The sequence below is a fragment of the Typha angustifolia genome, chromosome 7 (genome assembly GCF_048772165.1).
Source record: "Typha angustifolia cultivar Huaian chromosome 7, ASM4877216v1, whole genome shotgun sequence".
In the NCBI taxonomy this organism is placed as follows: Eukaryota; Viridiplantae; Streptophyta; class Magnoliopsida; order Poales; family Typhaceae; genus Typha; species Typha angustifolia.
Window position 1 is genome coordinate 13,635,679 of NC_133245.1, and position 13,967 is coordinate 13,649,645.

At 34.8% G+C, this 13,967-nt stretch overlaps 1 protein-coding gene across 2 annotated transcripts; it reads left to right on the forward strand.

The window, feature by feature from the left end:
• Positions 1-230: 230 nt before the first annotated feature.
• Positions 231-13,662, forward strand: LOC140762665 (serine/threonine protein phosphatase 2A regulatory subunit B''beta-like). 2 transcript variants are annotated; one of them, XR_012104741.1, is made up of 13 exons: positions 231-773; positions 1,462-1,710; positions 1,825-1,927; positions 2,008-2,107; positions 3,111-3,216; positions 3,376-3,466; positions 7,046-7,187; positions 7,842-7,989; positions 8,095-8,204; positions 12,192-12,348; positions 12,429-12,554; positions 12,705-12,810; positions 13,204-13,662. XR_012104741.1 is itself a non-coding variant. In XM_073100557.1 (13 exons), the coding sequence occupies exons 1-12, from the start codon at positions 624-626 to the stop codon at positions 12,796-12,798; spliced, it is 1,623 nt and encodes a 540-aa protein (XP_072956658.1). In that variant the 5' UTR covers positions 234-623; the 3' UTR covers positions 12,799-12,810; positions 13,204-13,662. The 2 variants fall into 2 exon arrangements, 1 of the variants encoding a protein (XP_072956658.1); XM_073100557.1 differs by having other exon boundaries at positions 234-773; positions 12,658-12,810.
• The last annotated feature ends 305 nt before the right edge of the window (positions 13,663-13,967 follow it).

The window sequence follows — 13,967 nt, forward strand, 5'->3', positions numbered from 1 at the left end:
TTCGCCTAAAGAACATTGAGCAGATTTGTGGGTAATGTAACTAATGTTGTTTTAATTACTCCCCAACCCCTGTGAACCAAAAAATGAGCCATACTGAGAAAGAACATGAAATAAATCACAACTTCTCATAAATGTTATTCCGAGTTATTCTATCATTTATGATATTTGATTCGAGTCTAATTCTTTGCCAAAACCTTCATTATTCTTAACATCAGATTAATCGAAAGGAACCAAAAAAAGGGGGGATCATCTTTGAACACGTTTTACTTTGGTTTGAGTTCTCTCCTCTTGGACCCTCGCCTCTCTCTTCTCTCGTAGGGTTTGGAGGTCCAAACCCGCCTTCCCATCTTTTCATCTCTTTCGAGAACGGCGAGCAACGTGATTCATTTCGCTCTTTCGAGTAATCGGATTAGAGCTCGATTCCAATTGATGAAGCCCCGGAGCAGGAGGAAAAAGGAGCTCCAAATCTAACGTTACCGTGCAGCTGAAGCAATTACCAGTGCTATCTAGGGTTTCCGACGAAAGACTTGATTCTTGTGTTATTTGAGATTTCTGTGATTTAGGGCTTTTTGGTCCCTTTCTTGCTTCTTCTTGTTGCATGAGCGAAGTAAGGATCGGTTGGGATGGAAGCGGTAGTAGGAAGGGACGCGGCGTCCCTCGATCCGGAATTGCTTCAACTCTCGGAGGTGTCGCCTTTCGCGATTAAAGAGAAACCGAGCATTGCAGAGGCACTCTATTGGCAGTGGCTTTCGCTGCCTGAAACCTCCAAACTGGTACTTTTCTATTCCTGTGCTAATTATTGGGTCTAGGAGTATCTTTGTATCAGATTAGCTTGTTATGTTTCTTAATTAATTTCAGTTCGCATTTGTTGAAAACTAACTGAGTTAACTATTTAAGTCAATTTACTCAGCTTAGTTTAGCTTCAGGCCATTAGGAAGTCGATAAGCACATTCAATTTGGTGGAGGCAGGTCGCTCAAGAGGTGTTTGTTACCTGATTTAATTATGGCTGTTAGAAGGTCAAAAAGGAAACCTATAGAGAGATTAACTCTTCTTAAAGAGAATTATTGAGAATGTGCAGAGATACATCATGGTAATAGATGATTGAATTCCTAAACAACCTTAGTTTTGTGCAAGTAACCTGCTTGTATGTGAAAGAAATGAAGAATTTAAGGGCGATATTGTTGTCTTGCCAAGATACCAAAACATATGTAATCATGCATGCAATATGCAGAATTCAGAAAGAAGTTACTGTCATCCGCAAAATTCATTTCGTATTTATTTGTAGGCAAAGGAATCCATATTTTAGAAGCCACTTTGTTTGTTGATTCAACAAATACTAAGTAACAACAGCCCCACCTATTATTTGGTTGACTGATCTAGAAACAAAAAGAAAGACTTGCTTATGGATATTCAAGCTTAAGGCAGAACGTGTATGTCTCACTTTAAGCTTTTGGCCACAGGTGAAGTCATTGATTGAAGAAGCAAAGGGAGGTGTGCCATTGAATGCTCAAGGCAGCTCTAGTAGTACAAATGCTGCTGTAAACCATCCATTGCCTTCAATGTTCCCTGCTGGCAGTGTGCCTCCTCTTTCTCCTAGAAGCACATCTGGATCCCCTCGTGTTATGAGACGTGGTGCAGGGGCTGGACCTTCACCCTTTGGATCTCCACTAAAAGTAGTTAGTGATCCAGTGAGAGAAGTTATCCCTCAGGTCCTAGTTTCTGCTTATTAATTTTATCATTGTTTGGCAACAACATATTTCAAGGTCTATTCTAGTTTCTTATTTACAAACTGTGTTTGGTTCTCACTGGCAAATTTTCACCAGTTCTATTTCAAAAATGGTCGTCCACCTCCAAAAGAGTTGAATGAGCAGTGCTTATCTAGAATAGACCATTTATTCTTTGGCGGGGAAAGCCTTCAAGTCCAAGGTGAATCCTCTATCGGACATCGTCCTTGCTTGTCTTGAATGGCATCCCAAACATTTTAATATTCTCTTTGGCAATACCAGAATTTAAACCCGTCACGAAGGAAATTTGTAAGCTTCCATCATTCTTTTCTGGTGCTCTTTTCAGAAAGATTGATGTTAATTGCACGGGTACAGTAACAAGGTATGAAACCATTTTGTGATATTCTAGTGTACGTTGATATGTAGAGTATCTACTACAGTTTCTTATTGGTAGAACTTGTTGCAACTTTTTGTTTCTCTAAGAAGGTTGAAAATTTGAAATAAACTGTACTTTTTTATGTTTATTCTGTCTAATCTTGCTTTATGCTGTACAAAATTGACCATCTGTTAACTAAGATGTAAAATTAAAGAATATTTAAGACATAATTCATGATGTTTGTGGTTACTTTGCTTGCTATGAATTATAATTCATATACTCCTTTTTATGAAAGAAGATAGGTTTGATCATCCTGATAACTATCAGCTTTTGTGTTCTCATCTTGCCGCTTGCAACTTGATTTCTTGTAACACTGGATGTATACTTTTGAGCATTAAAAAGTGAATCCCTCTGAAATCTATGAATCTTTGACTTGTATCTCATGATTGTACCCATAAAACATTTGAAACTCTGATTCTTTTAAATTTTAAAGGTCAAATAAGCAGCTTCCACTATTTCATGTTCTTTTTTAGCTGTCTCTTTCTTTTTTGGGGGGGTCATAAGATGCTTCTACTCTAAACAATCAAATCTTAGTTAGGACAAAATAGGGGATCCCTATTATGCAATGGTGTATTGTGAAGTTCATTCTTTATCGTTTTTCTTCTTATCTTAGAACTTCTGTGCAAATTTTGATTATTTGCTAGGTATTAAAACTGTAAATAGTTGGCTCATTTTGTGCAATCAAGTTTTATATGGTATTCAGGGAAGCATATATTAGTGCTGTTTAATTTTGTAAACATATGAATAGTTCAATTAGAATTATTTATAAATTTCTGAACTTGTTGGTCATACATATATCTCATTCCTTACTAGAACTATCTTATGGTGGACAGAAATGTAAACCATTACGCATCGTACCAATTTTGCAGTTTTTGGTTTTATATGCAATTTTCCAGCTTTGGTGACAGTGCATTCATTGATTAACTATCCATATTTATTATTTCCTTAGGGATGCATTTGTTGATTATTGGATCAATAGCAACATGATGACCATGGATACAGCTACCCAAATATTCACCATTTTGAAGAAGCCAGATAGCAAGCACCTAACTCAGGTTTGTCTTCTTTCCTATGGGCCAGTTGGGGGCTCTACTAAGATACTCCTTTGTACAAGTGAAATTATGCTGCTATGTGTGGGGATGAGCTCTGTTGGCTGCAAGGACTTACTACTGATTAGTTTTTCTCCTTTCCATTTTCTACATATGTCAATGTAGGAGGACTTTAAGCCTATTCTTCGTGAACTTTTGGCGACACATCCAGGATTAGAATTCTTACAAGGGACACCAGAGTTTCAGGAGAGATATGGTAAATTTCTTTTCACATGGATAATCTATGATAAATTGATAACGAATAACTTATCTTCACTAATTGACTGAATGATTGGCTCCTAGTTGATTTTTCTATTGTGCTTTAAGTTGCAGATTGATAACTTGAGAAAATCCAAAAGCTGATTGAGCTGGCCATACTGTTAAAAAGAAAGATAAAGAAAACCTATGCCCGATCTAATGGGGGAGAGGATTTATATAATTATAGCTCACACCATTTATTTTTGGCATTGTGTTCCATTCTCATTCTTCTAGACAATTATGTGTTTTTAGATGACAATCCGGAGATCTTTATATATGCACTTAAAAAGCTGAAGAACAGAAGATATTGTTCATAATCTGAAAAACTTTGTTAGAAATGGAAAGTAAGTCCATTATTGAGATACAATAACGTTATGATACTGTTGGAGGTTTCAAGTTGTAGAATAATGCTATTAATTTGCTAACCTAGTGAATCTGGCTTTTGGGTTGTTAATTGCTATAAAAGAAGGTAATTTAACTTATTAAGGTTGTGTGATTAACTGATATTGACAATTCAACTACATGTTTGGACCATTAATGTTTCATTTTGCAGGTTTAAGATTTACATTGTCTCTTCTATACAATAATGGTTGAGAAGATGCCATGAGACAGTGCCAAGAATACTTTGGACCAAGGATTGCTATGTCATAGGCACGGACGTACCGCAATAGAAGGAGAGAAAAAGAGGGAGACGACTGATCTTCACTCTTCGATCTCGTCGTCGCCGCCAACCTCGTCTCCCATCATTCGCGTCTAGGGCCACCCGCATGGGATGCGGCGATGCCTTCATTAATGGACCGGAGCTCTCTCTGGCACGCCGATGAGGTTGGCGGCAATGGAAAGTTTGACGACAATGTCAATGGCGAATGAATCGTCCCTAAAAGGGGTGCCGTGGGACACCCCTCGTGTTGGTCAGCATGACAATCGTTGTTTGGACTTATATATTGTAACAAATAAAAAACTTTTAGTAGTTGTGACTAAGAACTAGGGATAAAAACAGATCGGATAATACTAATCTACATCCGAATCCATATTTTTTATCCGTATACAAATTCAAATACGGATATTAAATGGATAGTAAAATTTAAAATTGTATCTTAACTAATATGTACAAATAATTTTTGGATATGGATAGAGGATTGAAATTTAAACAGATATATATTAAATTTTAAATAATTTATGACCTTTTTTTGAGACAATTAACACAATATTAAAAGTTCCAAAAATAAATAAATTTCTTATATGTTAAATACATATAAAATTAGCAAAATCAATCTCCACAAATAATATAAAATACATTATTAGTAACAATATCAATATTCACCATTTATTTAAGTGAATTAAAAACTGTAAATCATTAAAAAAATGCAAGTAAATGGATATTCGATATCCGTATCCATATCTGAAAAACTATATCCTAGCTGTATCCGTAATTATATTTGGGTATTTTTTTCTTTAAATCCTACCCACATTAGAATCTGTATGCACATTTTTTATCAAAAATCTTACCCGTATTCGAAGCCGTATTTGGGTTTGGTAGAAAATTTATAATCGAATCCCATCCAAACCGAGTTGAATAGTGGGTCAGGTTGGTCTTAATTTGACCTGTTTTCACCCGTACTAAGAACTTTAAAGTAATCATGAATAAGACATGAATTAGTTTACATGCAGTTTAAGAAAATTTGGATTCCAATTAGTTATTACATGTTGACCTATTTATTTTTCTCCAATAATATCATTTTATAGAGTGAAAGTAAAAGACATCTTGGGTGTTTCACTTGTGTTGTTGAGTGAAGCTTTTTATTCTCCTTGAGTTATATCGTTAGTTGACATAATAGGTCAATCTGCTATGTCAGTTTTTGAGAGCGCATTGGTTGACTACAATTTGATAGACTACGACATCAAAAATAGATAATTTGGGGAGGTAATACTTGTAAGCTAGGAAAAATGGATGCTTCAACACTTGTCGTAACCATATCGGACACCGTATTAGATACGGTACTCGTTGGATACTTCCGGATATATATTAGGTACTTCCTTAAAGTATCCTATTTTCGAAATAAAAAGTTAATATCTTAGATACTTCTTGGATATCTTCGGGATTCTTACTGATTTGACTCAAATTGAAGACTATTATCTTTCATTTCTTATCAAATCAAGAAAGTTTTCCTTTATGAAAAAATTGAGTACATTTTTTTATATTTTGTGATCTATATTGAGAAATCACGTTAGAATAGTTAATTTCTTTTGATTAATAGATTAATTTGCTCATTTATCTTACACCTTAGTTAGTAACATACTATGTTATAGATAGTACTAATATATAAACTATTTTAAATAAAAATATAATATGTAAATTTTCAATTAAGAAAATTCAAGTACAAAATTTTACTTATATATACATATATGAGCTATGTATCCTAAGTGTATCGTGTCCTATCTTTCAAATTTTATTTTATCAGTGTATTTGTATCGTACTGTATAGTATTTACATTTATGCTTCAAAGCTTGTAAGTATAACCTACAAGCAATAAATAAAAGCTTGCTAGTTGCCCTAGGAATCTAATTTGAAGACATTGGTTATTGTGCAGGCAATAGATAAAAGCTTGCTAGTTGCCCTAGGTATCTAATTTGAAGACATTGGTTATTGTGCCTATTTGCATGGTTGGTATGGGTCCATACGTATGGTGCCAATGAATTACCAACATTGATATGGGAGGAGTATCTCGATACTCCCTCACGGTCACAAATGTTTATGCATCCCGTGAGGAATTGAACATATCTTACTTTAAACAAACTAAATTTGGGTCTTTTATCTCTTCTGATACCTCTTTACATTGTGGTACTTGATCTATATTAAAAGGATACAAGATTTGAGAAAATTGGAAAAATTGATGAAATAGAATCTTATTGCATATGCTACACTTATTGTGAAGGACTTTATATCAGCCCTTAAAACCTATTTAAGGCCTTGGAACGATTTAAAGACTATTTCTTTTATATGTCATGACTATTTAGCATGCCAACGACACACCGACTCAGTACGACATGTGCTAACGATACACCCTGTATCGAGCCAAGGTGGGCACACTCGTGCCTTTGTTATGGCAATCCTTAAATGAAGATACTAGCTTTGTTGAATTGCTATCTGTTGAGAAAGAATGAATGGTAAATGTTTATATCATTTCACCAAATTAATATGTGTACTATCTTAGCCAACTTTGCATTTCTTGAGTCAAGAACAATTTTTTTTAAATTTATTTTTTTATGTTTTTTTTTAATTATTTGTGTGTGTGTGTGTGTGTGTGTAAGATTGTAAAGTACTTTGGTTAGCCATCTGATGAGATCTTTCTTCAATACGTTGATAGTTCTGTTTTCCAGTTTCCAGTCTTTTGTGAATGAAAATTGCAACGGCGTTACTGACACTTAATCTTACATAAAAGTGGCATTTTTAATGTAGTAGGAAAACAATTCATTTTTGTCCTTTTCATATACTATATTGCTCTTTTCTAATGCATGTCACTTAATCTTGTTCCAGCGGAAACCGTCATATACAGAATTTTTTACTATATTAACAGATCTGGAAATGGTCATATCATCCTCAGAGAATTGAAACGCAGTAATTTAATATCTGTAATGCAGCAGCTTGATGAAGAAGAAGATATTAACAAAGTTTTGAGGTAATCTGTTTATCTGCAATTACTGTAGCTTATTGAGAAATTATAAGATGGTTTGCATATTATGCATTGACTAATATTTGTTACTAATGGTTGTTATTTGTTAATATGTGGCTATGCTATGCTTGTGGTATCGAACTTTTCTCTGTTGTTGAAGATATGGTTTTTACTTGTTATCTGCTTCAGTCCACTTCTATGTATAATGGAATGTTGTCTTGTCTGAGTATGTTATTCACTTATTTGTCAAATTTGAACTTCCTATCCAATGTAATTGTTGGCCTGTTAGCTGGAATTTGTTAATCAGATTAATAACTCCCTACCCATTGAATAACTGTGTTTCCTGTACAAACGGTTGTACGCCAGCTTATGATGACAGGCTGAAACATAAATTTAACTTGTGATGAATGTCGCTATCAACAGTTATTCTTTTGCTAAATTGTACATTTTTTGTTGCACTAAACAGCTTGACTTAGCAAATACCAATGCACTAAGTAGAGATCGATGGGGAAAAAAGATCCATATAGCCGAGCCCAGATACTTGGTACTAAAGGCTTGGTTGTTATTCTTATTGTTGCCATTATTGCTAAATAGTTGCAGTCTAGTACCCATAATGCATATGCTATTTTTACGGTGTTCTAACATTGCTTGTTTATGCAGGTACTTTTCATATGAGCACTTCTATGTGATATACTGCAAATTTTGGGAGCTCGATACGGATCATGACTTTTTGATTGATAAGGAGAACCTCATTAGATATGGAAATCATTCATTGACTTACAGAATAGTTGATAGAATTTTCTCACAGGTTTATATAATTTTCTTTGACTTCTATTATACAAGGTTCCAGTTAATGGAGGATTTCAGATATTTCTTATTTCCTTTTGGATGGTTTACATGCCTTTTTCTTTAGGTTGCAAGGAAATTTATGAGCAAGACAGAAGGAAAAATGGGTTATGAAGATTTTGTTTACTTCATTTTATCAGAGGAAGATAAATCTTCTGAGCCTAGCCTAGAGTATTGGTAAGTTCACAGAATTTTGTTGGAAATCACTAATCAGTATGATGTTCTTTTTGTTGTTGCCTTTTTAACAGAGAGGCCATATAACTATGAATTAACCTGATATATGTTATCCTCTTTACTTTTGATGAAAGATCTTCCATGAAATGATTAAATTTTGATAGCTCATTTTGATTAACTGTGTGTAAGCCCTACAGGATGCCATTGATGTGGGGCAGTCAATGTTCCTTTTTTTATCATTCAAGAGACTGAAGGTTAGATGCAGGCTGGACAAAGGGATGACTTCCTTGATACAAAGATACTTCGGTCTCACTAAGTTTTTAGTTAGCAAACATAGTTATTCAATCTAAATTTTAAATCGTCGTGCTATCGAATTGCTTCTCCAAGCCAATACACCACTGAATAATTAAATTGAGCAGAATCGAGCCACCAATTTAAGTCACCAACACCCAAACAATTTGCCCACAATAAATTTGTTTGAAGGTGAATTTGAACCTGTGACCTCCTAGGTCATAAGTGGTAATGAATTGCTTTCTTAATACATTATTTTTGGGAGCAATCTAGACAAAAGATGACCAGAAAGTACCATAGTAATTTCAAGGCTGTTGATTAACATTTCCATTGGATTCTCTATAGTTACTTGACAAGCATAGAGGAGACACAGAGTTGTTTATTGGGAGTTTGAGCAAATGGAGGTGTGGTTTACATATAAGAAACTTATGTTCAGGAGATTCCTTGTTCATGAAGCCTGTTGGGATTACCTTCTCTTCCTTTCCTCAAATCATGAAACATACACGCACTAAAAGGACTCTAGCCCTATGGAGGAACATCTCATTAATTTCAGTAATGAGGGGTTACATACCTTCTCATTTAATTGTCTTATTCACAGTATCTGCAGAGTTGATTTTCATGGCAAAAGTGTTATCTTTTTAAAATTTAAGGAATATTCACTTCTTAAAGATTTGTTTAGAACATAGTAATTGAAGATTGAAGTTGTTATACTTTCTATCAGTTTATATAATAAAATATTTTGGAATAAAACTTTGTAGTCCTTAAAGAAACAATAATTGCATTTGTCTGGGCTGCCTCAATCTGCTCATTGGTTACTAGGGATTTGATTCACATTTTTTTATTTCATAGATCTATATGACAGGAAGAGAAGGTCATTCTACTCAGTGTTTTAAAAGGTGGATTGGTGGCCACCCTGCCATCGGACAATGCAGTTGACACAATGCGGGAGGGCCGCCATGGCTCTTTTGGCAAGCCACCAAGTCGCCTGGCGGGCCTGTGGCCCGCTAAGGTGTTGGAGTAGGTCTATGGCAAGGATCTCTACCATCTTGGAAGAAAGAGAAGAAACATAAGAGGAGAATGAAAGGGAAGAAAAGGAAGAAACAATGGGTTTGAGGGTTACCCACTGTCGTCCACTTGCCACCAACGTTCGCCTGTCGCCTCTGCTTGATGCTGCTTCCGCTTGACGCTGCTTCTGGCCTCCTCCTCGTAATGCTGCTCAAGAAAGAAATGATCGAGAGAGGTAGTGAGGGAGAGAGGGGAGATTTAAGACAGATCGAAGAGGGAGTGAGGGAGGAGAAATTTGGTTTTTGTTTTGAGTTACTTACCTGTTATTCATTAGCGACAGACCCTTTTAAAAGCTTGTCTTTTCTCTGTTGGAGCGGGATTGTTGTCTAGTTGTGCAGATTAGTTTCGTTAGAAAGTGGCTAGATGGAGTCAGATGGTGGAATCTTGAATGGACCCACATTTGAGGTGGGAAGTGGATTAGGTTTAGGTTTTAGGGTTTAGTGGACTAGTAAAAGATTTATATATACTATATTAGACTATTCGTATGTAATATATATCTTATATAATTATTTTTTATTTATATATTCAAAATGCTAGACCGTTTTGGCACCTGCCTTCCTCCTAGGCACTAGGTGGTTCAATATTTGGATTCTACTTTCATAAGATGAGGGTGTGGGTCAAGTGAGTGATCTTCCTAGTTATTACTTTAGCCTTTAGTGTGTGGAGAAAGGTACATAAGCCCATTATTGATGGCAACAAGCTTCGTGGTTCACCAGATTGAGCATAATCTTAGTCAGATTTGTCTTTCATAGTATAGCTTTATTATCCTAGATCATATTCTTCAGGGAACTTTTTTCCTGTTTGCATGGATAAGATGGCATGAGAAATATTGAAGGAAAGGTCTTGTTGCATTTTCCTTTTCTTTGAGATAGTAACCAAAGGAATTAAGAGTAACCTCTGCAGTTGACAAGTAGTGTTTTGCCCTCATGGACAGTAGGCTTGTTGTGAGTTATCCTATGGTATTGTGCCATTCCCGCCACTGTTATCATGAGGAACATTCAGAAGATTGCAGGAGAGAGTAAAAGAATAGTCTTTGCCCAGTCCAAATGAATGATGGAAGCACTCTTAGACAAGGATTGCCATGCCGATACTCAATCGGCATGACCCTATAAGCTAGTGGCACACACTGGCATGCCTATAACACACGTTTAATATATGTTTTAAGGTCTTTATTCATGTTTTTGGCTTGAATATATATATTGTTGTAAATAACCTAATTTATTAGAGATATAGCAATAGTCAAGTATTAACATGATTCAACATATAATATGGTAGAATACATTTATTAAAATCTTTTATAGTTAGATAATGTTGTAAATGGCCTAGCTTATGGTTGAATATATTCATTAGTTAATGATAATTCAATAATTAAAACCAAATCCTAGTTGAACATAGTTATTCTAACGCGTTACTATACGAACTTTGATATAATTTGAATGAATTTGATATATTAATTTCGGATTTTAAATTGTGGGGAAAATTTTGGAAAATCTCTAATTGTGCTAAGATTTTAGTTAAAAATTATCACATTTGGGTTCAAATTAACTCATAAGGAGTTAATATAATATGTTCATATACCAATTTTGACCTAATTTGAATAAATTTGACAAATTAGTTTTAGATTTTTTAAAATATAGGAAAATTAATTTTTCTCTTTGATTTCTATATTTTAAAGAGTGTTTTTCATAGATCTAGCACCAAAATATTATATTTATGTAGAAAGACTTTTATAAATGATAAATTTATTAAAATTGAGATAGATCTATTATTGTACACCCTAAATTAGTTTTCAAAGTATAAGAAGAAAAAAACCAATGTCAATCGGCATGAGTCTGCACACCTCGACACAACCCTGGGTGACACAACCCTGGGTGCTGATACTTTATCAGCACAAGATTTGCCGATTGGTGCGGCTATCTTTACTCCTGAATTTGAATAACAGATATTGTAGTCAAAGAGTATGAATAATGTTGTTGGCCAGATGAGAAGTTTATCATAAGCTAGTAAGCTACAATTTTTTTTTTCAGTTGGGACTAATTTGTAGTTTTCTTTAAACCATGATTAAAAAATTGGCCGATCCCGATTCTGAATTTTAATCATTTATGTGCAAATGCCACCTTGGGGCCTAGATTCCAGGATCAGATCATCTAGATGCTTCTGAATGGTTGGGTATTGATTTTGTATCATTGGTATCTAATTGATGCCATATTGAGTAGAAGAGATCATATTAGTGAACTAGAAGAAAGTGAGTTTTGTATATTGTTTTGGATAAGTTTTGTGATCTTATGGATTCTTTTGTCATGTCTTGGTTAGGGCAGCATAGGTCTAATGCTTCAGTGGATATAGTTATACTCATGAACTGTGAATCATGGTTAGATTCAAGATAAAGATGAAAAAGGAATCTCTCTTCTTTGAAGTTCATTGTGCTTCATTATTGTATCTTGAACCTTAATTTTAGCTTATATATTGATTAGTGAATGATAGTGTGTGAATTGGGGGCTTTTCTAGACAATTGAATATGACAACCTTGGTTGAAAATGTTGCTCTATATTTCTCTTCAATGATATTTTATTCGATGATGACATTTTCGGATTTTTGTGCTACTCACTAGGGTATGCTTAACTTTACTTTCAGGTTCAAGTGTATTGATCTGGATGGAAATGGAATTCTGACGCCTAACGAAATGCAATTCTTTTATGAGGAGCAGTTGCACCGGATGGAATGCATGGCGCAAGAACCTGTGCTATTTGAGGACATTTTATGCCAGATAATTGATATGATCAAACCAGAGGTTGCTTATTTATGATTATTCAAACTAGAGTAACATATAATTTATCTTTCCCTGAGGGTCTGACAGTGACATCTATGCAGAAGGAATCCTACTTTATGCTCCGTGACTTGAAAGGTTGCAAACTTTCGGGAAATGTTTTCAATATCCTTTTCAATCTCAACAAATTTATGGCATTTGAAACTCGCGATCCATTTCTCATACGTCAGGTAACTTTTAACTTATGGCTGCAGAACTTTTTTGAATATATGCAATGTTCCAATCCGATGATGATGGCTTAGATTTGTTGGAATTACATGATGGTTTATACAGGAGCGTGAGAATCCAACTCTGACTGAGTGGGATCGTTTTGCACACAGAGAATATATTAGGCTGTCTATGGAAGAAGATGGGGAAGATGCTTCCAATGGAAGTGGTGATGTTTGGGATGAATCACTTGAGTCTCCCTTCTAAATTCAAACTAATGTGAGTATCTTTTTTCCCCAAATTAACATGCACAATTCCTAGGTTTCGTTTCACCGAAATACACTGCTTTACGATTTCAAAGGAAGGTATCTGTTAACTCCTAATAGAATTGCATCACATAGGGTGTTAATTTTGTCTAAATAGCTGTTTAATGTTGGATAGTCAAGAACTCGCCTTTTTGCAGCATGTGCATATCCACTTACTCCAAATATTTGGCCAGTTTAACCCATTATGTATCTGGTTGGAAGAGAGAATTAAATCTTTTGTACCATTCAACTTTCAATGGTTAGCTGATATGAAGAAAATTCACATAATTAGACACAATATTTGAACTCCTAATAACTGATATTCTCCTCCTATTGCCCCATTATTTAAATATTCTATCATTGGCAGCTGATGCTGAGAACGCTTGGTCCTCTGGATGCTTATTTTAGAATTGAACCAAGAGCAGTTAACAAAGTGGGTGCACTCTCTTCAGAGGATCTTGGCAGCAGCATCCATCTGGCTGATGATTAATCAAAAGTTCTACTGTTCATCTAATATAAATATTGTATATTATCCAGTTGTGCCAGTATTTGTTTCACTCACAGAGGCGTGTTTAAAATATTCGGGCACCAGTTCAATAATGTCAATTGATGTGAAGAATGAGGATTCTCGCTGATCATTAGATTAGTTCTGATAACTGGGCCACAATACCTTGTCTATTGGATTACTGGGCCTAAATTTTGAAACAAGATTGTTAATATTTGGTTGCTAGCTTTTCTATTTCTCCGCTGAACAGTTGTGAATTTGCAAACAAGAAATTGTTTTTTTTTTAATAAGTTTTCTTGTGGGATGTATTTTCCTTTCTCACATAGTATGTTCTAGTGGTGGTTTCTCTGAAATTTCGATTTGAATAATGCTGAAGAAATGTATCAGTTTTTCATTTTCTTTTTTCATCTATATCTTTGGTTGACTACACTATGCATAGAGCAAATCATTTTATTTTTGGTTGAGAAATTATGCATAGAGCACATCATTATCTAATATATAATGTCGACTTAAAGTTTCTGGATGAAAAAATTGAGCAGATGTATGCAACAAATTGGGAAGCTAAAGCAGGTGCTTTGATTTTGCAACTCTCTATTATGTGTATCAAGTCCTTGTAGGGCATCAAG

What these genes read in the sequence shown, in the direction of transcription:
- LOC140762665 (XM_073100557.1), top strand. Translation starts at nt 624, where the DNA reads ATGGAAGCGGTAGTAGGAAGGGACGCGGCGTCCCTCGATCCGGAATTG. An exon ending in GATATTAACAAAGTTTTGAG is followed by an intron (nt 7,188 to 7,841) that starts GTAATCTGTTTA and finishes TTGTTTATGCAG; the next exon opens with GTACTTTTCATATGAGCACT. An exon ending in TTGATAGAATTTTCTCACAG is followed by an intron (nt 7,990 to 8,094) that starts GTTTATATAATT and finishes CTTTTTCTTTAG; the next exon opens with GTTGCAAGGAAATTTATGAG.